This window comes from Tamandua tetradactyla, chromosome 16, assembly GCF_023851605.1.
Source record: "Tamandua tetradactyla isolate mTamTet1 chromosome 16, mTamTet1.pri, whole genome shotgun sequence".
NCBI classification, from domain to species: domain Eukaryota; kingdom Metazoa; phylum Chordata; class Mammalia; order Pilosa; family Myrmecophagidae; genus Tamandua; species Tamandua tetradactyla.
This window is the reverse complement of record NC_135342.1, coordinates 82825905-82851526: the sequence shown is the minus strand read 5'-3', so window position 1 is coordinate 82851526 and position 25622 is coordinate 82825905. Positions and strand designations below refer to the sequence as shown.

Below are 25622 nucleotides of genomic sequence, written 5' to 3'. Positions count from 1 at the left end.
CACCAGGAGGGCTGCCTGTGCACGGCCTGGGCCACAGCAGGTGCTCAATAAATGCTGGCCGCGTCCTCACGTGTTCCCGCCGCTGCGCTCACCTCCCCACGCCCCTGCCCGGCCAGGCGCCCCAGTACCGGCCGCGTTATTTATTAATGACAGTGGAAACACCCGAAATGTCCTCTGCGGATGGAGGGGGCGGGGGGGGCACACAGCCGCCGTCGTAGACACTCCCGGGGCCCAGCCCGGCCGAGTGTGCACACCGCCTCCAGGAAGGCGTCCCGGCCAGGCCTGTGCTGCCCTGTCCAGCCGGTTCACACACTGCCCCCGCGACCCTGCAGACACTCTGTGCGACCCGGGCCCGGGTCTCCACCCACATCCCGGCCAGGACTCAGGATATGGGCGCAGGCCGGCCGGGGCTTACCTGGCCCCCTCCAGGAGCTGCCCGTCTCCTCCTCTGGCCTCGTCTCAGGCTCCTGCTCCCCCATCTCCTTGGGGTCTCCCGGGGGAGTGGGGGGTGGTAGTGGGTGCTGCTCTGTGTCTGCAGAGGAGAAAACATCATCACGTCTTGGCCGAGCCTCTGGGCACTGAGCACCCCTGCCCCACCCTGTGGCAGGAGGGATACAGAGGCAGAGTGGGCAGGACAGCCTGGCGCAGGGGCAGCCAAGGCGCAGGGGCGACCTCCTGGGCACACCCAGGTGTCCGTGGCCCCAGACCCCGCTTTGTCCCATAGCAGCCAGGGGCCCCTCTGCCAGGCCCCACACCCAATTCCAGCCCAAAGGGCATATTTGCCTTCCCAGACGGGCCCGATAACCACCGCGGCCCCCAATCAATGGGCTCCCATAAAGCCCCCCCTTGGGTGACGTCACGCTGCCGGCCGATTATTAATACCCGCGATAAGAGCCGCGATTAACATCAAATAAATCAATCACACGGTATAAAAGTCCTATTATTTTTGGCTATAAATCAAAGTGGCTGGCACTTGAGCCACCGCGGGAGCCGGGCTGGACCCGCCTGCGCAGGGAGCTCTGTGGCCTTATCGGGCCATCGCCGGCCGCGCCAGCCCCGCGGGCCTGTGCCAGGTGTGCCCCGGCTGTCCTCTCCAGCCCCCCCGCCGGCCCACCCCGGCAGCCCCGGCCCCCGGATCAGATAAGAGGCCGCAGCTCCCCAGGAAAGCAGGCCGGGTCAAAGTCTGCCCACAGCCAGCCACTTGCCCTGCGGTGCCGCAGCCCCGGGCCCTCCGTGGTGCTCCCTCCAGGCCCAGCAGCACCTAAAAGGGGTGGCGACTCCGGGGGCGACGAAGCCCCCACCCCACGGCCCCACGCTCCGTGTGAGCTCTGCCTCAGTCACTGCCACTTCCAGACCAGAGCCGAGGCTCAGAAAGGGTCCTGCCCGGCTCTGCCAGGACACCAGGGCTCTGATGGTGACGGTGACAAAGATAACAATGCAAACTGCAGCAGCGTGTCCCGGCCACAGGCAGAGGCCAGTCCCTCCTGGTGGGGTGGGGGATCCCCACATGAGCTCAGTGGGACGGTGGCCCTGGCCCTGCCTTGTTCTCCCTGTGGGGTTCCAAGGCTGTGCAAAGGGCCCGGGGCCGGGGAAGGAGGCCGGGTGCGTGAGGGTCTCAGGGGCGCTCTACGGGAACCTGGACGCTGAGCCCTGGAGGGGCTTGGGGAGGCCCATAGCAAGGAGTTCCCACTGTTAGCAGGGCCCATCCTGCCGCATCAGCACCCCAGCCCTGCCCCTGGGCCTCTGGTGGGAGCTGTGCCCGTGCACCGTCTGGGGTTCCATGCACCGCCAGGCTCACTGCCACGCCCTGAGAGTGGGCTTCCCTGCCCTACTGGTCCAGAGCCCCACTTCCCGCCCCACGACAGTCCGTCTGCGGCTAAGCCCCCCTGACTATGGTGGGGACACCTCTGAGCCTGTGCCAAGGCCTGCTTGGTGCAGAACTGCCAGCAGGGTACAGAGGTGTAGAGAGGGGAGCGACAAGGGGCCAGGCCAAGGTGGCAGAGACCCCGCACTGCCCACGGCCCCTCCTGGCCTCAGTGTCCCACCTGGAAGCCAGGGAGGAGGGCGTCACCTGCCCCAGGGCCTCCACCGCAGCCCAGGAGGTCTCCGGGGACCCCATGAATTCAGCCCTGGGGGTCTCCTTCCAGGGGTTCTGGACAGGGGTGGGGAGGCAGGCTCAGTGGCCCTGGGTACCTGCAGGCCGTGCAGCCTGGCCTTGGCACGGCCTGCTGCGGTCATGACAGGCGGGAGGGGCCCTGCACACCCTGTCCTCCCCACTCGGGCCTCGGTCTCCCCGGCGGCATCCCAGGATCTCCAAGGCCTCTCTTCGCATGCCAGGCCCATCCAGCCCCCACTAAGCTCTGCATCCATTTCACAGGCATGGAAACTGAGGCCCCACAGGATGGGCTCAGGTGAAGTGCCGGGGGTGCCCTGGGGGGAGACCTGGGTTGCAGGCAGCCGCTGCACTCACCTCTGCTGGGTGGGCTCATGGGCGCAGGGCCCCCTGCAGTCTCGGGCTCGGGTGCCACCACCTCCTCCGGGACGCCCGTGTCCACGGCTGGGGTCTCCTCTCTGGCCTCCATGTCTCCAAGGGAACCTGTGAAGACAAACCCAAGGGGACTGTGAGGGGCCCTGCGGGGGGCAGTGGGCTGGGCGAGGCACCCCGGGTTGGGGGACATGATGGGGGAGGGCACCAGACATGAGTGGGCCCCCACCCCCCTCGTCATGGGCCCCACCCCGACCTCCCACCCACCTGGCCAGCCCAGCCTGGCTTCCCAGCCTCGCTGCATCTCTCTCCCACCTGCCCCTCACCCCAAGACCACAGGCGCACAGTCGGGGCTCTTCTGGCTAGGGCCCCAGGGGGTTAGACGGACCCCCACAGGCACGTGCTTCTGGGTATCCACAGAGGCCCCTAACCTATTGCTGTCCGCCTGCTGTGCCCAGCCACACTCTGGGCTTCTCGGGGACATTGGCGCAGGGGGACCCTTGGAGCCCCCTTTCCAGGTGAGGATACAACCACCGGGAGCTGGCCGCGGCTGCAGCGAGGGAGGCCCAGCTGGGGTGTGAGGCGGGGCCCCTGGCCCCTGAAGCCCAGAGGCCCAGTCTGGCAGGGTGGGGGTCAGACGGCACCTCCATGGTGGGGAACAGGGGTCTCTCCTCTGGCTGCCTGCTCCCAGATCCCACCTACCTACCCAATCTGGCTTGACCACCCCTTACCCGGAGGGACTCAGGAGGTGACCTCTGCCCCCAGGGGTGCAGGAAGAAAAGTGCTCTCATATGTGCTGTCCGGTGCCCACGGGAGCACGAGGGGCCTGTGCTGGGTGGGGCCAGAAGGAAGGTCTGAGCCTGTGTTGGGACGGCACCTCTCAAGGGACTGAGCGCCCCCGTTCCTGGAGGCAAGCAAGCAGCGGCTGGGCCAGGGTCATGCCTCTGTGGCTCTGTGGGTTTGACCTTTTTGGCGTCATGACTCCTTGGCAATGTGATGAAATGCAGTGACTTCGCCTCAGAAAACCACACAAGGGACCAGAACTGGCCCCCACTTTCAGAGGCTTCACGCCTGGCACCCACAGTGCCCTCCTTTGCCTGGTGTTTGCAGGGAGCTGGAGCCCCTCCCTCCCCTCAGCAGCCCGGGAGTGGACGTCAGCGGGACGGGAGGCCCGCGAGGCCTGCGGCGGGGAGTGATTTGCTGACCGTGTTTCTGGGCTGACTTTTAAACCCGAGCCCCTTCCCCAGAGACCTGAAGGCAGGGTCTCAGCCGGACGCCTGCACACGTGTCATGGCGCCACCAGCCACCGTGGCCAGAAGGTGGGAGCAGCCCCCAAGCCCATCACAGACGACGGTCACACCATGGGGTCCCTCCACGCGACGGGATATCATGTGCCTGTGAACGGGGAGGCTCTGCCCCACACACCCCAGAGGGACTCAAGGACACGGTGCAGAGAGAGGCCAGCGCCAGGGGCCTGTGCTGTCCCACTGCCCTGGCCGGAGCGTCTGGAGGCAGAAAGAGAAGGGCTTCCAGGGCACAGGTGGGCGGCAGGGTGCAAGGTGGGGTGGCGAAAAAGCACCAGAGGGTCCTGATGGTGGCACCCGGTGAGGCGACGAGTGCCCTGAATTGTACTTAAACATGGTTAATGTGGCCAGTTCTCCATTAGCCACGTTACCACCGTTCAGAAAGAATCCAGCATTCCGTGGAGCAGGGAGGTGGGGAGTTGGGTTTTGTTGGTTTAAATTCCAGTTTGCCTCTGCTTGTGAGGGGCGAACAATGCCTGGTGCTGCCTGGGACAAGGTGGTCTGTGGGTCCTGCACGCTGTGTGGGCCTTCAGGCCCGTGCAGGACACAGTCAAGGAATAAGAAATGGGCTGGAAGCCAACAACCACGGCAAATTATAAAAATGCAGCAAGGGAGGTGAATGAGAGAAAGACAGGACCGCGAGCCTGGTGGCATGGTGGCAGCTCTGAAGGGACAGCCGAGAAGGGAGCTCTAGGAGGGAGCTTGTGCAAAGGCCCTGAGGTGGGGGCAGAGCTCAGGGTGGGCAGTGTGCGGAGGCTGGAGGGAATCGGGGAAGGGCAGGGGAGCAGTCCTGGGGCACTGGGGGCCCAGCTGTGGACCCCAGCCTCCCAGGACAGCTCAGAGCTGTAATTACAGAGGCGGGTGGGTACTCACTGCCTGGGTGGCCAGGCTCAGACCACAGCGACCAGCTCCAGGTGAGGCCTTGCACTGTCTTACCAAGTAGCCCACACAGGCAGGGGTGGCCTGGCCGCGGTGACCGCCCTGCGCAAGTGCCCAGAGGCTCTGCCCAGCTGGGCAGTGGACTTCAGGGCCTCAACTGCCTGCTCTGGTAAATGGTACGAAGCCACCTGCTCTCAGGGCTTACAGGGACCTAGGCATGGGGCCGAGCCATTGCCAGGGGCATGAGCAGCCAAGCTCCCCACATTTACCATGGCACCCCCAGGAGGCCCCAGGCGCACGGCAGCATGTTTATGAGGAAACAGGCCACCGTGCTGCACCGAGCCGCCTCAGTGGGCGTGGAGAAAGGCGCTGCCAGGCCCTGCGGTGCTTTATTCTAATGCTGCTAATTTCAGTTCCAGCACAATTAAAATGCTCTGATAATGTGGGAAACAATTGCCAGCCAGCAAATCGCTCCTGCACCCATCAACGAGGTGTGGGTGGCGAGCCCCCCCATGCCCACCTTGGCGCCTGGGAACACGCCAACTCGGGCCTACTCATGCCTGAGGCAGCAGCCTCTCTGCAACATATCTGGGGGCGCAGGGGGCCTTCCAGGAGGGAAAGGAAGAAGGGGTCTCCACTGGCCAGAAACTGCCACTGCCATGGGTACCCTGTGCTGGGAAAGACCCTGCCCGGATGTCAGGGCTCCCTTTCTGCACAGAGACCCCAACAGCTAGGCTGAGCCAGCCTATGGCCAGGCACCTCGACCTTTTACCTTGCCATGCGACCTCAGGCAGGCCACGCCCCTCTCTGTGCGCAGGTCCCCAGTTGTGGAATGCGGGTCCCCCCTTGTTCACCCAGAACAGAGCTGGGTGCAGGGCTGGGCCTGGAAACGGCACCCAGCAGGGGGTCAAGTTCGTTCCGGGGCCACTGCTTCCCCATAGGGTGCAGGAAGTGGGGTCCTGCCAATTCCCGGCACCCTCTCCGAGCCTCATGACACCCCAGACCTCATCCACCCACTTCGCGGGTGAGCAGACTGAGGTGCCATGGGTGACCCGACATGGCCTGGCCGTGGGCAAGGAGGCGGGGCTGGGGGTGGCCCAAACCCGCAGATGGCTGCAGCAGGGTCGCTGCTGGCCCCTTGGGCAGCTGGGCAGCTTGGGTGCCGGTACCCCCAAAGCGCCCGGAGCCCCTCGGTTATCAGGGCTAGCAGACACCCCGAGCGATGAGCAGTCTCCTGCTCATTAAGCCAAACGCGGGAATGGAAATGAAAACATAATAGCTATTTGATTGGGGGTGAGATATTTTGCATATTGGCTCGGCGCTGATAGCGGAATTTCATCAACTCCCTTTTTTCATGCTTTAAGACTGCATCGTGGAGACGGGCTGCGCAGCGTGGGTGACCCCAGGTCCCATGGCCGCGATGAGCGTCGGCCCTGCCCGGCTCCGATGGGGACGAGCCCAGGGGCAGCTCTACCTTCTCCTGTGAGGGGCAGCTCGGAGCACTGGACAGGGCGTCTGGGGCCCCCTAGTCAACCCCCTAGAACCTTCTGGCTGGGCGGTCAGCCACACACTCCTGGCCAAGCAGGAGCACCGAACCCCTCCAGGCAGATGAAGCATGGCCCTGGCCTGGCAGGACGTCCTCTCCCCTCTGTGAGGAGGGGGCCGAGGTGCACACTGCTGCATGGGGGGGAACACTGGCCGGCCGCGTGACCCTGCTCTCCCTGCACGCCCCACCCCGGGAGGAACAGAGCTTGGGAGGGGCACCAGGCTGAATTATTGTGCCCTCGTCCACACTCACTAATTCACGTCCCCGTTCATTCCTCACTGTATTGTGCCCTCTGTGTGTCAGGCCCCATGTCAGACAGCGACTGGGACACCCCCTGTCCCCCAAGAAAGTGAAAATCCAAGTGCAGCCATTGCCACGAAGTAGACTCGGAGAGGCCAGCCAGGGAAGGCTTCCTGGAGGCGGGGGCGAGTGAGCAGCGATCCGCCCCGGGAAGGGGAGGGGCCCACAGCAGGGGCGGGGGATGGTAGGGCTGCGGGGCAGTCGCGTTGGACATGACATGGCTGCTGTTAGGGACTCAACTTGGGGGGCCGCACTTCCCTGCCGCGAGTGGGAGTGGACGAAGGACAAGGGGTGGGGGAGGGGTCAAGGGGTACAGGGCCGGGGGTGGGGGAGGGCACCTGGCCGCAGCCCCCACTGGCAGAGGCCTGGGGACATGCTGTGCCTGGCGGCGTCCCTCCTGTGGCCCTGGGGGGCAGGGGGGTGGGCAGGGGCCACGCTGCCGGGGGAGAGAGCCTGGCCTCTGGGCAGCACACGGTGACCAGATAAGGGCGCGATACGAGGGAGAAAATAGCAACAGACCCAGACTTTCCCACTGTGGGCTGCGGACAGCCGGGCCATGGCGGGGACAGAGTGGTGACGGGGGCAGCTGGGGGACGCGGGGCCCTGGCCCCTCGGGGACCCCACCCCCAGCTAAGGTGATTTATGAGGAAACTGGGGTGCGAGGGGGTGCTGGCTCCTGCCTGTCCCTGGGGCGCAGTGGCCCGGCCTCCACCCACAAAGCCAGCAAGCGGGCAGGCTGGTTTCTGGGTCCCTGGTGGGCTTAGGGGATGGATGGGGGGCAGGGCGGGGCCAAGCTGGGGTGCAGCCCGGGGGTCTGGCCCTACCTCCCAGGCTCCGTGTCTGAGGAGCCTGTGGTCTGGGGGAGGGGGAGGGGCCGGGGCCGGAGTGGGGGGTCGTGACAACGAAACTTCTAGAAGAGCTTCTTGAACATTTAAGAGCAAAGCAACTTTCAGGGAAGGGCCATGGGGTTCTGGGGCCCTGTGAACACGGAGGGGAGGCCTCAGCCTCCTGCATGGAGACTGAGTGAGGTGCACAGCGGCCTCCAAACACGGACCAGGGGCAAGTGGGCCTGGAGGGCAGAGCCGGGCCGCCCCCCTCACCCCCAGCGCGCGAGCCCCTGCCCGCCACCTCCCCACGCCCTGGCCTCCCTGACTCCGGCCTGCACTGGCCCTGCTGCAGGGACCCCCTCCCACACCCCACCCTCACGTCCTCAGAGAATCCCCCCTTCAGGCCAGCCCCCACTGCACCCTCACCTGCCTCGCCTTTACCTGCAGGTCCCCCAGGCCAGGGCTCCCGCGTCTGCCCACCTGCCTGCCCTTTCCCCAGCCTGGGAGGATGAGTGGGCAGCAGGCCACCTGCCACCAGCTTCAAGGAAGGAGCTGCCACCTAGACCCCAAAGGGAGAACGGTAGAGAGGCCCGAGGCCAGGAGGGGGCCTGGCGGGCAGCACTGTGACCCCACCGCTCGCCCCCGGACAGCAGACTCAGGCACACCGAGGGTGGGACGAGGCACCAGGGGTGCTGGGGGGGTCACCTTTGCTTCCAGGAGTGGGCGCCTTGCCTCCAGGGGAAGCGGCTGATCTTGGGGGCTTGCGTGGGCTGGGGGCTGCGGCTTGAGCCCTCTGAGCTGTGGCACCACGTCCCCTCCTGTGGTAGTTAGATTCAGTTGTCAACTTGGCCAGGTGAGCATACCTAATCTTGTTGCTGCGGACATAAGCCAACGGTACGTGAACCTCATCTGTTGCCAATTACATCTGCAGTCGGCTAGGAGGCGTGTCTGCTGCAATGAGTGACGTTTGACTTAATTGGCTGGTGCTTAAATGAGAGATCGCAACATAGCACTGCACCTCAGCATTCCTCATCTCAGCACTTGCAGCTCAGCCCAGGCCTTTGGAGATGCAGAAAGAAGTCACCCCGGGGAAAGTTGTTGGAACCCGGGGGCCTGGAGAGAAGACCAGCAGAGACCATCCTGTGCCTTCCACGTAAGAAAGAACCTCAGTGGAAAGCTAGCTGCCTTTCCTCTGAAGAACTAACAAAATAAATTCCCTTTTATTCAAAGCCAATCTGTCTCTGGTGTGTTGCATTCTGGCAGCTGGCAAACTAGAACACCTCCCTTGGTGGGTGCCCCTCGGCGGGCAGAGGGGACACAGGGGCAGAGCAGCCTGACCCATCAAGCCAGCCTGTGCTTCACATACCCTGCAACAGGGAGCTCACCTCTCCTCCTGCAGAGAGACCAACGTCAGAGTCCCAGAACCTTCCACTTCTCGGGCCCTGTTTTCCTGTCTGGGGGGTGGGGGCTCACTCCTGTCTCTCTCCACCCCTGCCCGTGTCCAGCAAGGCCCTGGAAACCGATGGTGGATTTCTCTGCCTTGCCGCCTGTGAGCATACGAGCCAAGGCGGGGCTGGAAGTGCTGGTCAATGCCAGGATGCTGGGTGAGCCAGGCTCAAGCTCTAAAAACCCGAAAATAAACTGGCGGCCACCTGATTCACATGTGTAAACGGCCTTCTAGGTGGCGTTCAGCTTTAAAGGGCACGGGAACAGAGTTCTCGCCTGCCATGCTGGAGACCCGGGTTCGATTCCCGGTGCCTGCCCATGCAAAAAAAAAAAAAAAAGCACAGGAGCAAAATTGGATGTGGGAGAAACAGGCACCCAGAAGAGGGCAGGTTCCCGTGGGGCCTGGCATCCGTCCGCAGAGAAACGCGCCTAACCTCACATCCCTGCCACTTCTCTCCAGGCACCCAAGAGGGCCACGTCAGAGCCTCAGCCCTGTGACAGCCTCTGCTGGCTCCTCACACCCCAGCCACACCCCCACTGGGTGGTCTTCACCTCCTCTTCGCACCTGGCCCCACTTCCCTGGCCCCCTCGGCCCCTCATCCCATCTGCCCCTGCTCTCCGCCCCACTCCTGGGGGCTCCCTCTGCCTGGTGAACTCACCAGGTGCCCTCCTGGCCCCTCCGCCTTCTCCTGCCCTCTCAGCGGGCATGGCAGCCTCAGGCCGGGGGTGCCCCTCCGTGCACGGCCACCGGTGGCTTTGCAGGGCAGGAGGGAAGTTATGCAGGCAGCCCCGCCCCCACCTGACCTCTGAGGAGTGCCCCTCTTTACGGGGGGGGGGGGGGGAAGGGCCTGCTCTGGTCATCTGGAGGCTCGTCTCTCCCTGTTTGTCCCTTTCCTTTCTTGGCTGTGCATCCACAGACCACAGCTCCGTAGGGCCTCGCTGACCCCCGCCTCCCTTCCCCTCATCTTGGTTTCCACCTGCCCACTCCCCAGTCCCTGTGTGACCTCTGCCTGTCCCCCACTGACTGCCCATTCCCCGAGGGCAGGGCCCGGGCTCTGCTGGTTACTTGCCCGGTGGCCCAGGCCAGCGTCCCTTTCTGCTCTGTGGACTTGTTTCTCCTGATTCCAGCTGTGGCGCAGGTCGGCGAGGGGGGAGGCGGCCGGCACGCAGGGTCCCCTCCCTCCAGGCACGGTGTCTCCCTCCAGCCCAGACCCCTGAGGAGGCGTGTGCATGGTCCCTGACGCTGACATTCTGCCAGGACCCTCATTGCCGCCAGCCTGGGGGGCACCAGCTCCACTGGACAGATGGGGAAACTGAGGCACAGTGCAGCCATGCCAGCTCCCACCTGGCTCTCCAGGGCTGGGCAGACACAACAGAGTGTGCATGAGCTGTGAGCTGCCCCAGGGTGGCTCAGCAGACCGACACGTCGCCTACCGTCCCTGCAGAGAGGTCACGGGGGGTATGTGGGAAAGGGCTTTGCAGAGCTACACAGACCTCCAGAGCAGGGTGCAGAGCCCCGTCCCGGGCCAGGAGCGTGTGGGCCCAGGAGAACTCAGCGAGCCAGCAGGACCAGGCTGGGAGCGGGCATTCCACGCTGGTGGGGGAGGGGTGGACACAACCTCAGACCCCACGAGGCGCTGGGGCAGGGAGCAGGATGGTGGGTGGCTGCCGGGCTGGGGGCTGACTCTTGATGGGGCTGGTCAATGAGGGCTTCCTGGAGGAGGTGACATTTAAACTACGATTGAGAAGGAGCTGTGGGAAGGACATTCTGAACAGAGAATGCCAGCGTGAAGCCCATGAGGTGGGAAAGAGCTTGGCGCATTCCAGAAACTTGAGAAGGGGCCCAGAGCTGGGGAGTGGGTGGGAGTGGGGGGCTAGGGACCAAGAGGAGATCTTGACAGGAGGTGGGGCTCTATTCTCTGCGTGGCGGGAAGCCGCTGCCTCCAGGCAGACCCCCAGCTCTGGGCCCCTTGTCTGCCAGGACCCACAGGCCTGGCCCCCCACCCAGGTCCCCAGGGGCAGGGGCGGTAGAGGAGGAGGGAAGAAAGGGCTGGGGCTAGAGAAAACCCGGCTGGGTGATAGCAGAGAGATTGGTTTCAGCCTGGGCTGCGGGGCTGCCAAGCCCGCCTCCGTCGGCCTGCCCTGCAGTTACTCGGCGCTGGGGACGCTGAACTCAGGACCTTTATCGCCGTGCAGGGCTGGCGCCATCCCCGCCGCCCGAGCCGCCGACAGATGACACGAGATCGCTCCACTCCGCAGAGCCGTGTCCTGGGCTGTGACGGGCAGCTGCGTGGGTGGGGGGCGGCCACGGCCGAGAGCAGGGGACAAGGACATGGGCCCGAGAAAGCGGGGCACCTGGCACGTCAGACAGAAGGAGGCAGATGGCTTCCCAGAGGGGGCGGGGGACTCCTGCGTGGCCCCCGCCAACTGACAGGTGGGTGGGCGGGGTCTTGTCGGCTCCCTCTGCCCCCCCCCCCCCGCTGCCCTGCAGCCAGGCTTGCCTCCTGGGGGGTGACCAAGTGACAGACCACTGAAGACTGCAGGGACAGGGCCCAGTCCAGTGGGGCCGGGAGGGGAAGGAGGCCTGGAGCCGGGTCTGCCACCTGGGTTTGAGGAGGCTTCAGGATCTAACTCTCCCCTTTGCGGGGAGGGGGACTCGACCTGGGCCTGGGAGACTCGGGGGGATGGGTAGCCAGGCTGCTTCCCCCTCAGGTCTGCCCTTCAGGGGAGGAAAGCGCCATCCCCTGGGTGGGGCTGTTTCCCTGTCGGGTTCCGGGTCCTTAAGCAGCACACCTCCGGCCCATTGCATGGATGGGAGAAACTGAGGCACGGAGAGGCAGCAGGCGTCCTGGTGGCAGGGGAGCTGGAGGCTCTGTGGGCGCTGAGCGCCAACCCCTGCCTCTCTGCGGGCCCTGGACCCTGAGCAGAGCCTGGCTTGGCAGCTCCGAGCTGCACGACCTGGGGGGACCCCACGCCCCACCCGCTGCTCGGCGGGAAAAGGACTTGAAGCCTGGCCTGCCAACACCACGCAGAGCTGAGGGTCGCCCCAAGGCAGGCCAGAGCCAGGCAGCCTCCCCTGCGGCTGTCACAGGCCCTAACGACCCCCAGGAGCAACCACACTGAACCAGACTGGGGGCCCCTCAAGACTTAGCTGTCCTCACAGCTTCTGACAAAGCACCCGAAGTCTCCACAGGAGACTGAGGCATGGGGTGTTGAAGGGGCCCCAGGTGACACAGTGGGGGAGGGCTGAGGCTAGCTCCTGGGTTGGGGGGTCTCCTGTGGCCGAGGCAGAGTGGGCAGCTTGGCAGGGAGCCTTGCTCCTGTGCAGATCCCAGGGCCAGACGCGCCCACAGTAGAGAGTGAGGAGGAGAGAGCCTGTGGTTCTGGGCCCGGTCAGCTTCTGACGGCCTGCCAGGAGGCTGCCGAGGACACAGGCAAAGGAAGGAGATGCCTGCTCCTGGAGGCTGGACCACGTCAGGGACCAGGCTGGGCCAGGCAGGCCCACTGGAGACACTGACATTTGAACTGGGCCTTGCAGTGGGGTGGGTGGGTTGGTGGTCCTGGGGTTGACTGTGCCATCACAGTTCTCCAGGGCATGCTCACATTCCCTGCTTGGTACTTTGGCCCTGCTATTCCCTCTGCAGAAACACTGTTCCCCACACCTGTCACCTGCCTGCACACCTGCCTCATCGTTCAAGTCCCTGCCTAAATGTCACCTCCTCATCTTCCCTGACCCCATTCCACGCCTCAGTTAAAGAAGTTCCCCTCTGTGGTTCTCCACCACGGCCCGTAAACCCTTCACACTTAGGGATTCATTTCTTTGTTGTATTCATTACCTATTTCCTCAGCAGGCTGGGGGCAACCGGGGGTGGCCCGAGCCCCTGTGAAGGGCCAGGCCTGGCACATTTCGTGCTCATTTCAAGTTTGGAGAATGAAGAAGTGCATGCACGAGGTCATCCAAAGGCTGCTCTGACCAGCCTGTTCCCAGGCCCGCCCGGCTGAGTCCCAGCTGCGCCCCAGGACATGAGATCCTGGCTCCCCAGCCCGCCCGGTGAAAATCCCCCCAACTTCGATGCTTTAGGGTCTTTGTCCACGAGGAAGCTCGTGTGCAGGCTCTGGCCTCTCTTCGGTTCCCTTTTTTCTTTTGCTTCCAGAGACATGGGGTGGGGCGTGGGTGGGTGGGGAGGGCTGTGCTGATGGGCGGCCCCGCGGAAGTGGGGGCTCCTCAAGGGGTGGGCTGGGAGGTGGGGCTTGGCCCCCTTCCCCGGAGATCAAGCTTCCCTCATCAAGCCCTGTCACCCCACTTTACCAGGCCCAGCAGAGGCAGTGACTGCGTGACACCCCCCCACCCCGGCGGAGGACGGCAGTCTGCTCCTGCCCCAGCCCCCTCCCCATTTCCTCTCCTCAGATGTGGGGCTGCCCTCTCCCCCTCCCCCCTGCTTTCCACGGGCGCATTTTTGAGAAACGCCCACGTCCTGCTGGGTTTCCGGTCACAGAACCATACGGGGCACAGAGGTGGGCCAAGTACCCCCTCCGAACCCCCAAGAGTTTCCACCCCCTCAGGACGTGGGGTCCGGTCCTCTGCATTCTGCGAGTGGCACCGCGGGAAGCCTCCACATTCTAGAACATGCCAGGGCTGGAGACACACTGGGAATCCCCAATCTGAGCCCTGGCGGTACTGATGGGGAAACTGAGGTTTGGCAAACCGGTGTGACTGTTATTCTGAGGATGGTCACCACCCAGCAGGGGCCGCAAGCACAGGGCCGCAGGCATGGCAGGTGGCCAGGCAGGACTGGCCGGCCCTGAACCCTGCTCCCATCTGGGGGTCAGGGTCACCGGCTGGTCCACGCCAACGCCAGAGTCCTGGTTCCCCAATGCTAACCCTGGGTTTGTGGGCTCTGGGGGTCTGCAGAAGGGCACCCAAAGGTCAGTGTGTCCATCCCTCTGCCCCCGGCCAGCTTCCCTGGAGAAGGCCCCACCCCGCACCCGCAGCTCAGCCAATCCCTGCACGTCGCCCCGCCTCATCTGCATGCCCTGACCCCATTGGCTGCGGCCCAAGGACTTCGTGGCTTTGGGCCATGGGGTTGGGCTGGGGGTCGGGACCTGGGGAAAAGGGATGTTCTCAGGGCTCTGGGGCTCCCGTTAGGTGGGGCGGAGTTTGGAGACCCGGGGGATGGGCTGGGGGGAAGTTCTGGGCTCTGGGGGTTCGGGATTCAGGGATGGGGCTCCGGGCTGTTGGGGAGCTCTGGGTAGAGAAGGGCTGCTACGGAGGAGGGCACTTCCTCTGGTGTCCAGCTCCGCGAAAGCCTGGACCACCCCCACCCACCCTCCAACACAAAGGGGAGAGGCGCTGCAGCAAGGTCACCAGCGGGGACCACTCCAAGCCCTGGCCCCCCACCCCAAGGCCCAGGGAGGGGCTGCTTTCCTGGGGGGCGCGGGTAAAGGCGATGATGATGAGAAGGCTTTAGAGAACTGAAGCCCCTCAGCTCTCCCCGTCTGCTCCAGCACCATTTCCTGGCCACTGGGTGGCCAGTGGGGTGGTGGGCTGTGAGTGAGTGTGGGGGCGCATGCCCTCAGCCCTGGCATGTTGGTGGGGCGAGATAAGGGAGAGCACAGGAGGTCTCGGAGCCCGCAGCCGATAGATAACGGATAGGGCTCCCGGCCACAGCCCTTTTATCACAGTTCCCTTTTCTGTCTTTTTTTGTTGGGGGGGGAACACCTCCCCCACCAGACGGACGTGGAACCGAGGGATGGGGGCCCAGATGTGCCCTCTTGACTCCCTCCCCATGTCCAGCAGGCCACGGCCTGGGCCCAGAGCTTCCCCCGGAAGAGGGCTGGCCGGAGGGGTGGGGGTTGCCATGCCTACCTGGCAAAGCGGCCCCCACTAGCCTATGGGCCAAGCTTCACCACGACCCCCAGCACAGGGAAGGCGGGTGGAGGGTGTGACCCCGGGCCCCAGTCCTAGCTGTTCAGCTTGGAGGTGAAGCCAGTGGGGGCTGGCCAGGCAGGGGGTTCAGCTTCAGGGGTGACGTGGGGTACTGCCGCTCAGTAGGTGCCCACATCCCTCTGCCTTGCGTCACTGTCTTACAGATGTGGAAACTGAGGATCAGACGGGGAAGTGCCTGAGAGCCATGATGGTGGGGGCAGGTGGACCCCGCTGTCCCCTCATAGGGCCCAGGCAGCTCTGGCCAGCCCAGATGCCGGAACCGGGAGGGCAGACGTTCCGAACCACCTGGGTTCCTGCTGTGTGAGTAGACAGGGCCCAGTGCCTCTGCATACCTGCTGAGGCCACCTGCAAGCTGGAGGCAAGTGGACATAGCTGTCCAGGGAGAATGCTGCTGGAGTCCCAGGGGCCACCCCCCCGTTTCCCCAAACACCCACTGCCACTGTGGGGTTCACTGGGCTGAGGCTTGTGCACAGGCCCTGAGGTGTGTATGGGGGTGAAAACTGTGCACCCCGCCCCTGGTCCCATGAATCCGACAGCACTAAAAACGGGGACTTTGAGGATGTGAGCGGTTGTGGTGAAACTTGATGAAGGTGGCCTTGTCTGATACGACCTGGACACACCGATGGACAGCTGCAGAGAGAAGGTGGCCACGGTGAGATGCAGGAGGTGGGGATTGGAGGGAGTAGCCCGGCCGGTACCTCGACTTTGGGGCTGTGGCCTCCTGGGCTGCGGGAGGACTCCTTTTCACCAGTGAAGCCCCCTGTGCCGTGGTCTGCTGTCCTCGTGGCCAGCAAGTGCTCGGTGAAGCTACTCCCAACCACAGCCACCACCAGGAGCACCAGAATTGGGGGGCCCCAGAGTGACTGTCAACAATCCCACCCCAGCTGCCTTTCTCTGGGACTCCAGAGATACCCAAAAGAACATACCGAGAAAGAGGGGAAATGGTCGGGCAGCCTGTCCAGTGGGCTTTTGGCCAGCGAGGGGGCAGGTGAGGGGCCAGGGGGTGGGCCCGGCCTGGCCACTGTCCCAGGGGCGCTGTCATGCCACCCAGGCCTCAGCCTCCCCTCCTGCGCCGTGGATGGGGCGTCCCGTGGCTGCCTGTCGCTCAGCGGGGGGATTAGCCGCACGTCACACTCTAGTCGCTCCATCAGCGCCGATGTCAGATCAGCTGAAGGAGGCATCCAGAAGTGGTGGCGGCCCAAGACCCACCCGGGCGCCCGCTGTCAGCCGTGGCAGCTGGGCAGGGGGCCGGGCCGGCAGCAGCCCTTGTCCCTAACTCTCCTTCCCCAACCAGAAAACAGACTCGGCTCACCCCTTCAGTATCCATCGAGCACCTGCTGCCGGCGCTGGGGAAGCTGTGGATCCCCCCGACAGGCAGACCTCCTGGTTCTCAGCCCGCTTGGCAGATGAGGAAACCAAGGCACAGAGCTGTGTCTCCAGCCCTGCGCCCAGCAGCCGGGGCCCACTGGACTCCTGTCCCTTGGCCACCCCCCTCTGCCCATCCCAGGCTGCGGCAAGGCTTAAACGATCCCAGCCAGGGCGGGGAGGGCCTGGGCACTGTCTCACCACCTTGTCGTTCCTTTCTGAGCTGGGGGCTGCTGCCCCATGGGGTGACACCCCCTCTGCACCTCCAGAGGCCTTGCGCTGCCCAGAGGTGCCACGGTTCACGGCCAGGCCTGGGGCTGGGAAAGGCCGGGGAGGGTGGAGAACGGAGCTCAGGGCTCCCCCCAGCCCCCCTCCCCACCCTCTTCCCTACCTTCTTTTTCAAAAACATAATTTATCTGTGTATTATCAAGAAATCCAGACACTTTAATCAGTGAGCTATGAAGTCAGAATTTCCATCCTTATCTGCGGGAGGAGTGGAAATGGAGGAGATAGCGCGAGCTGGCTGGTGGGGAATGCTAATGGGCGGGGGCCCGGGCTACTGGCCACAGAGCCGCCCCATCTCCTCCATTATCGGGGCCCTATCTCACCAACCATCGTGGCGCGGTAATGGGGCCAGTTCAACTTTCCGAGTTATCACAGGAGCTGAAACCTGCGCCCGCCAGAGGCCCGACTGGGAGACAGTGTGGGGCGGCCTGGGCCCTGGCCGGCCGGGCCGGGAGGGAGAGGGGATGGGCCTGCCCGGCCAGGGTGTCCACTGACCACCAAGGCCACCACAGGGAATGTAGGGTGATCTCTTTGCTCTCCAGGAATATGTTTGGTTTCAGTGGAGTGGGGCCTGGGCATAGTACATAGGGGGGAAACTGAGGCAGGAGACCACCTCAGAGTCCCACAGCAGGACTGCTGCACCCCAGGCCTTCTTGAGCCAGGCCAGGCCAGTGAAGTGGGAAGAGGGCAGGTGCAGTGGCGGGGCGGGGGTCGCCTGGGGACCTGCAGGCTGCCCATGCTCCCACTGGGGCCTTACTCGGGAACTAGTAGACTCTGCAGGCTGGGGACAGCCGCGCAGGCCCTGCCCTCGAGGTCCCAGGCTGGGGACAGCCGCGCAGGTCCTGCCCTCGAGGCTGGCATGGCTCATGGCCTGTCTGTCCTCTGTTCTGATTTTTCAAACAGCTCTGGCTGGGTCGGTAACTCCTACATCAGATGTCAGTACTACCCACCATCTCATGGCATCACCATCACCACTCCATTTTACAGGGGAAACTGAGGCTTGGGACCCAGTCGCTGGAAATGGAACCAGGCTTGAACTTTCAGTCAGCCCGGTGCCCCCGTGACCCCCAGTTTTGCAGAGGTGGGGGCTCAGAGAGGTGGGGCCACTTGGGCCTAGCCACAGAGCCTAGGAGCCCAGACCCCAGGACTCTCGCCCGGCCCTGGGCCATGGCCGCCCCTCCCTCCTTCCTAGGCAGCGGCTAAAGAGGTGGGTGGGGCGTATGCAGGCCCCTCCCCCACCGACTCCACAGCAACAACATCACTTGGAGGCCGTGTGACCCTGTGCAGTCACCGACCTTCTCTGAGCCTCCATTTCTTTATATGCAAAATAGGCTGAGACCCTGGACCTCCGAGGGGGGGGGCGGCGCGTCAGCAGAACTGCAGGGCAAGGCTGCTAAGCGCTTAGCAGGAGGGCACACCGCGGGCGGGCACCACCTCACTGTCCCCACTCCAGCCTTGAGGGGTGGACCCAGGGGACCACAGGCTCACAGACACTGCCCGCCAATGCCCCCAGCTGCGTCTACAGGTGGGGAAACCAAGGCCCCCAGAAGCCTAGCCTGCCGGCTGGGGGAGCCTGAATGGAGAGCAGGAGGTGAGGGCAGCCGAGGGGCACGCTGGCCTGCTCCGCAGCCTGTCCTAAGGTCAGCCCATACTCCTGCCCCAGGCGGCCGCTGTGCAGGGGCTGAGATGACAACACTTAGAGAGACCTCGGCTGGCCTCTGGGATCTGCAGACGCCACTCCCCTGCCCTGGGCCCTCGAGCACATCAGTCTCCCAGGACTGGGTGTTCTCGCCTGTTGGATGGGTCAACCCCACAATGAGGGTCGTACTGGAAAGGTTGACTGGGCTCAGGTGTGGATTGGCCCAGGGCGTGACCCAGTCAGGGCGCCCCGACTCCCTTAAAAACCTAACACCCCACGGGGTAAGGGGTGGGCACAGGACTCCATGTGAAGGGTCTGGCCCTTGGAGACTTCTGGGAAAACACTGGACACGCACAAAGCAGCACCCATGAGCAGATGGCCCAAGAACAGCACTTTACAGTTTGCCTCCAGGGTCTCAGATCCTACACACAAGTCCCAGGAGGAAGCTGCTCTTACTAAGATCCTATTTCAAAAGTGGAAACTGAGGCATGTGGCTCCAAGCCCAGGGCTTGTCCATGGTGGCAGCCTGGCAGACCAGAGCCCTCCAGGGGCCCAGTCAGGGGCAGCAAAGCTCCTTCAAGGAGGCGGGCTGGATGGGGTTCCAGAGGAGGGAAAGGGTCCCACGCTGAGCCCACTCAGCAGCCCCAGTGGACAGTGGGGCCGCCGTGGCCTGCGGGGTGGGAGGAGTAAACAACCACGTCCTGCGCAGGGGGCCCATAGTGGGCGTGGTCCTCCTGGGCCCTCGACACAGCTGCGGGGGCGGAGAGTGGGAGCCGAGACCCTGGCCCCCCTCGGGCAAACCACTCCCCTTGCTTCCTCCCTGTCCCAGGGGCAGGGTTCCTGTGCCAGCCTCTCAGGGTCTGCACCCATTTGGTAAATGGGCATGGGACGATGGGGATGTGCCCATGGGACAGGTAGGGAAACTGAGGCCGGGAGGTGGCTCCACACTGTGCCACTGCCAGGACCCGTCCAGGTCCAGCCTCCCCTTTGGGACCTGCGGCTTCCCCTGGTCTGTCGCCCGCTGGCAGGGACCCCCAGCTAAGCCCCTCTTCCTCCAGGCCCGCAGCTCTGTGTCGGTAGACAGGCTGGGATCCCAGTGGCCCCCAGAGCTGGCCACTCATCTGCCCTGCCCCAATAGTCCCTCCACGCTGGGCGGGCTTGGATCAGACCCTTCCAGAGCTTGGGTGGGATCTGCTTTAATCTGAGGACGGGACGAGTTCAGGGTAGTGGGGGGGGGGTCCCCCCTTCCAGAGCAGGGCCCTGGGAGGGGCTTTACCCCTGGGGCTTTCCTGGGGGAGTGTTTGGGGAAAGGGGTTTCCATCTCGGAGGAGTTGGAAACCATAGCACTGAGCAAGCCGCCCCGAGACATGGAGGAGGCGGCGGGCTGGGAGGGCTGGGTGGGACGTGTTTCCTTTCAATTCTCACAGCAGGGCACTGCCATCACCCCCATTTCACATATGGGGCGTCTGAGGTCCGCACGGGCAGCAGGTGGCACAGCTGGCGGGTCACACAACCGTCTCACGCCATGTGTCCACGAGGCCCTTTATCTGACAGTTACTGCAGGTCCACGGTGCGTGCGGGCACAGGGAGTTCGTGAGCCTGGGTGGGAAGGCGGTCACAGCAGGAGGGCAGGTGTGGACAGCGGGGCACCCAACTCAAGCCACGCAGGAGCAGGGTGGGCAGGAAGTGGCTACGCCAAGGCTCTGAGGTTGAGGTGACGTGGAGCCTCCGGGGGGACACAGGCCCAGCCGCAGCTTCCCACAGCCCTGCTCCTCCGAGCTGTCTGCAGCTGGCAGGAGACTCTGCTCTTAGTTACGGGGTATCTGCCTCCTCCACGGTATGGCTGAGGACACAGAGGCCCAGAGAGAGCAGGGATTTGTCAAGGCCACACAGCGGGGGCAGAGCAGGGGCCACCCCCCTCTGCAGATGCCGCTGTGCCACTGAGAGCAGCTGAGTGGTTGTGGCCTCAGTTTCTTCCTCTGTAGAATGGGGACAGGGGCTGCGGGAGAAGCTCTAGGAGGATGTGTGGGGAGGCTGGCCGGCCAGGCCTGCTCTCTGGGTTGGGGCTGCCAATTGGCGAGGCAGCAGCTGCCCCCAGGAGGGGCCTGTCGATGGCAGCTAGGCCGGCTGGGAGTATTATTCACGAGCCCGGCAAGCCCCGGGAACGTCTGGTTGGCATGGAAACAGGAGATAAGGGGCACAATTAATGGCATCGCATTCCCTCCTCCTTTCTTCCCCAACTGACCCATTTAAATCCCTGGCAGTGCCCAGTGCCACGCTCAGCTCCTGGTGACCTCCAGAAGGGGCCGGCTGGGGTGGCCGGGCCAGGGCGCAGGCCCGGGTGGGGGCTGGGGGCTGGGTGGAGCCTCCCTGGGGACCATCCCTGCGCAGGAGCCGGAGCAGGCAGGGCTGGGGAAAGACCTGGGAGGGCCCCTGCTCCCACAGGCCCATTTCACAGACATGGTGACTGAGGCCCCGAGGGGCTCATGGGCAGCTGGAGGTGGAGGAGCGGTATGCTGTTCTCAGATGTACCAGTCAAGAGTGTGGAGCCAGGCTGCGTGCACTTCAATTCCAGCTCTGTCATATTCTTGGGCAAGCAACATCATTTCTGCGGGCCTCAGTTTACCCAGAAATAAAATGGTGATAGAACAGGCCCTGCTTGAAGTGAGTCCATGGCCTGGCACACGGCATGCTCCGGAAGCTCTATAACTACTGGCTACAATTACTATGACCACTCCTGGCCCCACTGAGGCTCAGGAAGGCAGGGAAATTGAGAACCAGCCGGCAGGCGGGGGTAAGTTGAGCATCACAGGGTGAGAGCGTGGGCTTGCCATCTGCTGGGCTCCCTTCTCTAAGCCCCCAGCCCCTCTGCCATACATGGTCCAAGCCCCTGCTCCCAGGATTGCACCGAGTGTGGCCGTGATGGTGCCAGCACAGCACAGGTGCTGGTCCCTCCGGGGGTGGTGACCAGTGCCAGGGAGTGGCCAAGGCCAGGCTTGGACGAGGGAGCCAAGGTTGGCTGTGGGTAGGACGTACGTCCTTTGCTGACCCCTGGACGGCAGACAGCCATTTCTCAGAAAGGGGAAACTGAGGCTGCAGGAGGGTGGCTCAGCGTCAGGGGCAACTGGGTGTCCAGAGTCCCCCCCCCCTCCCCTGCCACTGCAGTGGGGGTGGTGGGTTCTGTGGGACGGTCCCCAGGAGCCAGACAAAAACCTCCCAGGGCCCTCGAGAGGGGGTGTGGACAGCTCCGTGCAGACAAGGAATCCACCCCATCCCTGAGTCCAGAAGCCCCGGGGGGCCGGGCCCTTACCCCTTCTGGGCCTAACCCAGGTTCTCCCCGGTGGCAGAGGCCTAACCCAGGTGGCACTGCAGGCCTCACGGGTGGGCGTCCGGCTGCTGGGGAGAGGGGGCGGGCAACTTTGAAGCTCGGAGTGAATTAGTCATCCCGTGGCCAGCAATAATTTGTTTAATCAAACTCTGAGAATGTGCAAAAACACTCTGAGACAGAGCAGCTGCTGAGGCCGGGCCAGGCAATCCTCTAACCTGGCTGCCTAGACTTCTGATGGGTGTCTCGGATCCAAAGTCTCTGAGGGCCCTTGCTGCAAACGAGCTCCCTGCCCCCCTCGACACCCCCAGCCCAGCCTGGACACTCCCTGGTGCCCTGGGAACTTACCCTTGACCTCATTTTCCAGAAAGGGAAACTGAGGCCTTGCCTGAACCTGTACCACTTCCTGACCTCATCCTCGCCTCCCCACGTAAGCCATCCTTCCCGCAGCCTCACACGCCCCTCAGCCCTTCATCCCCAGGGCAGCCGGGATGCGTCACCCCATTTTTCAGAGTTGGACGCTGACCCTGGAGGACCCTGCCTGCTGGCCTCTTCCTAATATGCGGCCCCCACTAGAGGCCCCTCCCATCCCTGACCACTGGATGGGCCCCAACTGTCCCCTCCTCCCTGCCTGGACTCCCACACTGTTCACCTGTTGAGTCTGTTCCTTGGGGGCGCTGTCTCCCCAAGATCCCTGGGCAGACACTCACTCCTGGTGTGGGATCTCAAAAAGACACGCCCATAAACGCAGCCCAGGCAATGGAGACAACCTTGATTTTTTCCCAAGAAAACTCCACACCAGTTACACCAAACGGCCTGGAACCAACACCGACCGGGAATGTAAGTCAAGGGGGAAAACACCCTCTCTTTTCTGGAGGTGACAAGCAGCTGCCGCTATCTCGCACCATCTAATGGAAATCGGGGTGGGGGGGCGTGTGCTTCCTGAGGGGTGTTGCACAGCATCCAGGGGTGGGGTGGACATCCCCCCCCCCACTACTCCTGGCCAGCACAAAGTCAGTTTTCTTTCATTTTGATGGACTGTACCACCGGCCTCCCTGGTGGGGGAGGACCAACTTCTTGGCAATTAAGTGTATTTGTGGGAAAAAAAATCGCTCAGAGGGACCCGCGCCCTCCCCGGCCCGAGGCCCCCATTCAGCCCTGCCGCGACGCCCCCACGCTGTTGTCGCTTAGCCCCCTGCCAGGCCTGGTGGCCGGAGATAAGGCCTCTTATCGCTCTTGGCAATCGCCGCGGCCCCTGGGCTTATCACGAGCTCACATCGACCCGGGCGGGAGAAAAGCCGGGCGGGCCGGGGGCGCCAGGGGTCCGGAGCTGCGCCCTGCCCCGCGCCCTGCCCGCGCCCTCCCCGCGCGGCGCGGCCCTATCGCCTCTGCCATCTGGCTGGCCCAGGCCGCGCGCCCGCCCTCGCCCTTCCCCCTCCCACGTTTGAAGTTAATAAATGGAAGCGCCTATCGCCGCCGCCATCGCTGGCGCCCTTATCAGCCCGGCACATCTATCTCCGCGCAGAACAAAAGGCGCGCAGAGGCGCGGGCAGCTGCGCCCCGCTTTGATGGGGCGCGGGGGGAGGCGGCACCCGGATCCCTCCCGTGCCCTCCCCTCCCCTCCCCACCCGGGGGCCCGGCCGGCCACAGGTGAGGCGAGAGGGGCCGCGCAGCCGCGAGGGGCGCACGCACAGCCGCGGGCCCAGGGCGGGCAGGCGGGCGCCGCCGCTTGGTGACAATCACCGTTCGCATCTTAACGCGCCTGAGATCTGCCAGGGGGAGGAGGCGCCCGGGGCCGCGGCGGCAGGGCGGGTGCCCGGCGCGCCTCCCAGGACCCCGGGGCGCGCTGAGGGTGGGCATCGGGGACTTGCCTGCGTGCCCACCGTGGTCCCCGCCCCCCATGCGCGCAACTCGGCGGGCCCCACCGGGCGGTCTTATCAGCCCTGGCCATCTATTTCCAACCTGAGATCTCTGCCCGCGATATCTGCATTTCTCATCAGGCTGAACACACACACCCCCGCGCGCGCGCGCGCCCGCGAGAGAACACAACCGAACAGGGTGCACAAGGGAGGAGGGGAAATCAGAAAGCAAGAAGCGGGCGCAGGCACCGGGACCTTGGGTAGTTTTAATACTTCAGTTGACATGACAGAGGCGACTTTCGGAAAATAGGTCCCGTCCACACGTTGGGGAGCTAGGGTGGCCCAGCTTCGGGCCTGTGATCCCCTCTGGAGAAGCCCCCACAGACGCTCAAAGTGGGGGTCTGGGGGATACAAGGGGCAGTGCCTGGACCTCCCTCGTGGCCTCCCCGGTACCCCAGGACCTGCCCCTCTGGACGCTGAGGAAGCCCGGCGCCCAGGCCTGGCCCGGGAGGTGCGAAGTTATTATTGGCGTGGGTTGGGGAGGGCGCCTTCCTGTGCGCTCGCCCGCTGCTCACCCAGCACAGCGGTCCGGAGAGCGCGGGCCCCCTTATCGCAGGGACATCATCAGTGTGGACGTGCCGCGGCCGTGCGGACCCGGGAGTGGCCCGTGGGCCGAATCTCTGGGAAACTTGGACGCCGGTAGGGGCGACTCCGACCCTGCCCGAGTTCCCGGGCCTCTTTTCTGACCCGGAGCAAACCCCACTCCCAGCGGGGGTTGCCCGTGGACACCCCAAAGTACCTTTGCGGTCACACGCCCTTGGTCAGACACGGGGGGTGGGGCGGTCCTTTAGGAGGGGGACCTCTGCAAGCAGGGCTGGGGGTCCGGTGGCTGGAGCGGAAAGCCTGGGCTGCGGCACACGCATGCCCTCCCCACACCTTCCCACGCGCTCTCAGGCCAGCATAGGTGTTGTGGGCCCGGGCTGGGACCCTTACTTGGCCGCGCAGCTTCCACGCGGCCCCAGGTGCCCCCGCAGCCCCTCAGGTCTCTCTTTCTCTTTCTGATACAAAGCCTGGGAGAGTCAACTGCGCGAGATAAGATCACAATTTCAGCCCGTCCCGACGGAGCGATCTTATCAGGATGGGACTTGCAGAATGGAATATTTTAAACTTTATCTGAGCCCAGATCGGGGCCGCCCTATCGGCCGCACCATCTTGGGGAGGCGGGGGAGGGGGGAGGGGCAGGCCCCCGCGGGGGGGAGCGCCCCGCCCGGTCGCGCCTCGGGTCCCCTCCCCAGCCCCTCCCGCTGCCGGAACCCCCAAACCCGCCCCCCCAGGGTGGCCGGACCCTCGGTGCCTGCGGCCGAGACGCGGGGGCCCGGCCCGCCGCGGAGATTAGATTACGGCGCGCTTGGCACACAGCGCGGGGGGCGCGGCGCGGGTGAAGGTCGCGGGCGCTCGCTGGGCAGCGGAGGGCCGCAGGCGCAGGGGCGCGGGCCGCTCAGAGGCGGCGGTGCGCGGGGGTCGCGGCGGGCGGCTGGCAAAGTTTGACTCACGCTTGATCTGCCGGGGGTTGCTCTGTTTCCTTCTGGACATGTCTCCGGCGCCGCGCGCCTTCCCGGCGGCCGCCTCTAGCCCCTGGTGGGCGGCGGCAGGCGGCGGGGGCGCGGCGGGGCCGCGGGGGCGTTCATGCCCCCGGTCCCCGGGCTCCGCGGCCGTCCCGGCCCGCGCCCCCAGCCCTCCGCGCCCGGGCCCGGAGCCGCCCGCGCCGCCGCGGAGGCCGGAGGCCAGGGCCCTGCGCTGCGGGAGCGCCCCGGCGGGCGGCGGGCGGGCGGCGGGCTGGTGCCGGCTCCCTCCGCTCCCGGCGCACACGCCGCCGCCGCCGCCGCTCCGGCTTTTCTCAATGGAACCCGCGGGCGGCGAGCGGCGGACCCGCGGCCACCGAGAGGGCGCTCGGGGCGGGCGGCGGGAAGGCCGGGCGGAGCCTATGCGTCACCGGCCGCCGGGCCTCCAGTCCCGCCCCGGCCCCGCCCCCGGCCCGCCAGGGACTCGCGAAGTCCTGGCCCCGCCCCGGCACCGCGCCCTGCCCCCGGACTGGTCAGGCCCTTCCCCATCCCGAGGCCCCGCCCCCGCGCGTCGTGTCCCCGCCCCTCGGCGTCGCGCCCCGCCCCCGGACTGGTCAGGCGCTTCCCCACCCCGAGGCCCCGCCCCTCGCGTTGAGCCCGGCTCTCAGACTGGTCGGGCCCATCACCGCGTGGCCCCGCCCACAGCGTCCTGGCCCCGCCTCTCGGAGCCGCGCCCCTCCCCGACTAGTCGGGTCACTCATCGCCCCGAGGACCCGCCCCCGGCCATGACTATCCCTCCAGCCCCTCGCACCTTCCTTGATCCCTGAGGTGCTGCGCCCCCAGGCCTGGCGTG

The 25622-nt window shown here is 65.1% G+C and overlaps 1 protein-coding gene across 1 annotated transcript in view; it reads right to left on the bottom strand.

Moving 5' to 3' along the window:
- The window catches only part of ZFPM1 (zinc finger protein, FOG family member 1), a 59747-nt gene extending 34885 nt beyond the window's left edge, over positions 1 to 24862 (bottom strand). The window contains exons 1-3 of the mRNA XM_077133261.1: positions 24761 to 24862; positions 2471 to 2596; positions 416 to 532 (exon numbers count right to left, since the gene is read on the bottom strand). Coding sequence (XP_076989376.1) covers positions 416 to 532; positions 2471 to 2596; positions 24761 to 24800 — 283 coding nt within the window. The 5' untranslated portion in view covers positions 24801 to 24862. The remainder of the gene's footprint in view (positions 1 to 415; positions 533 to 2470; positions 2597 to 24760) is intronic.
- Between the last annotated feature and the right edge of the window lie 760 nt (positions 24863 to 25622).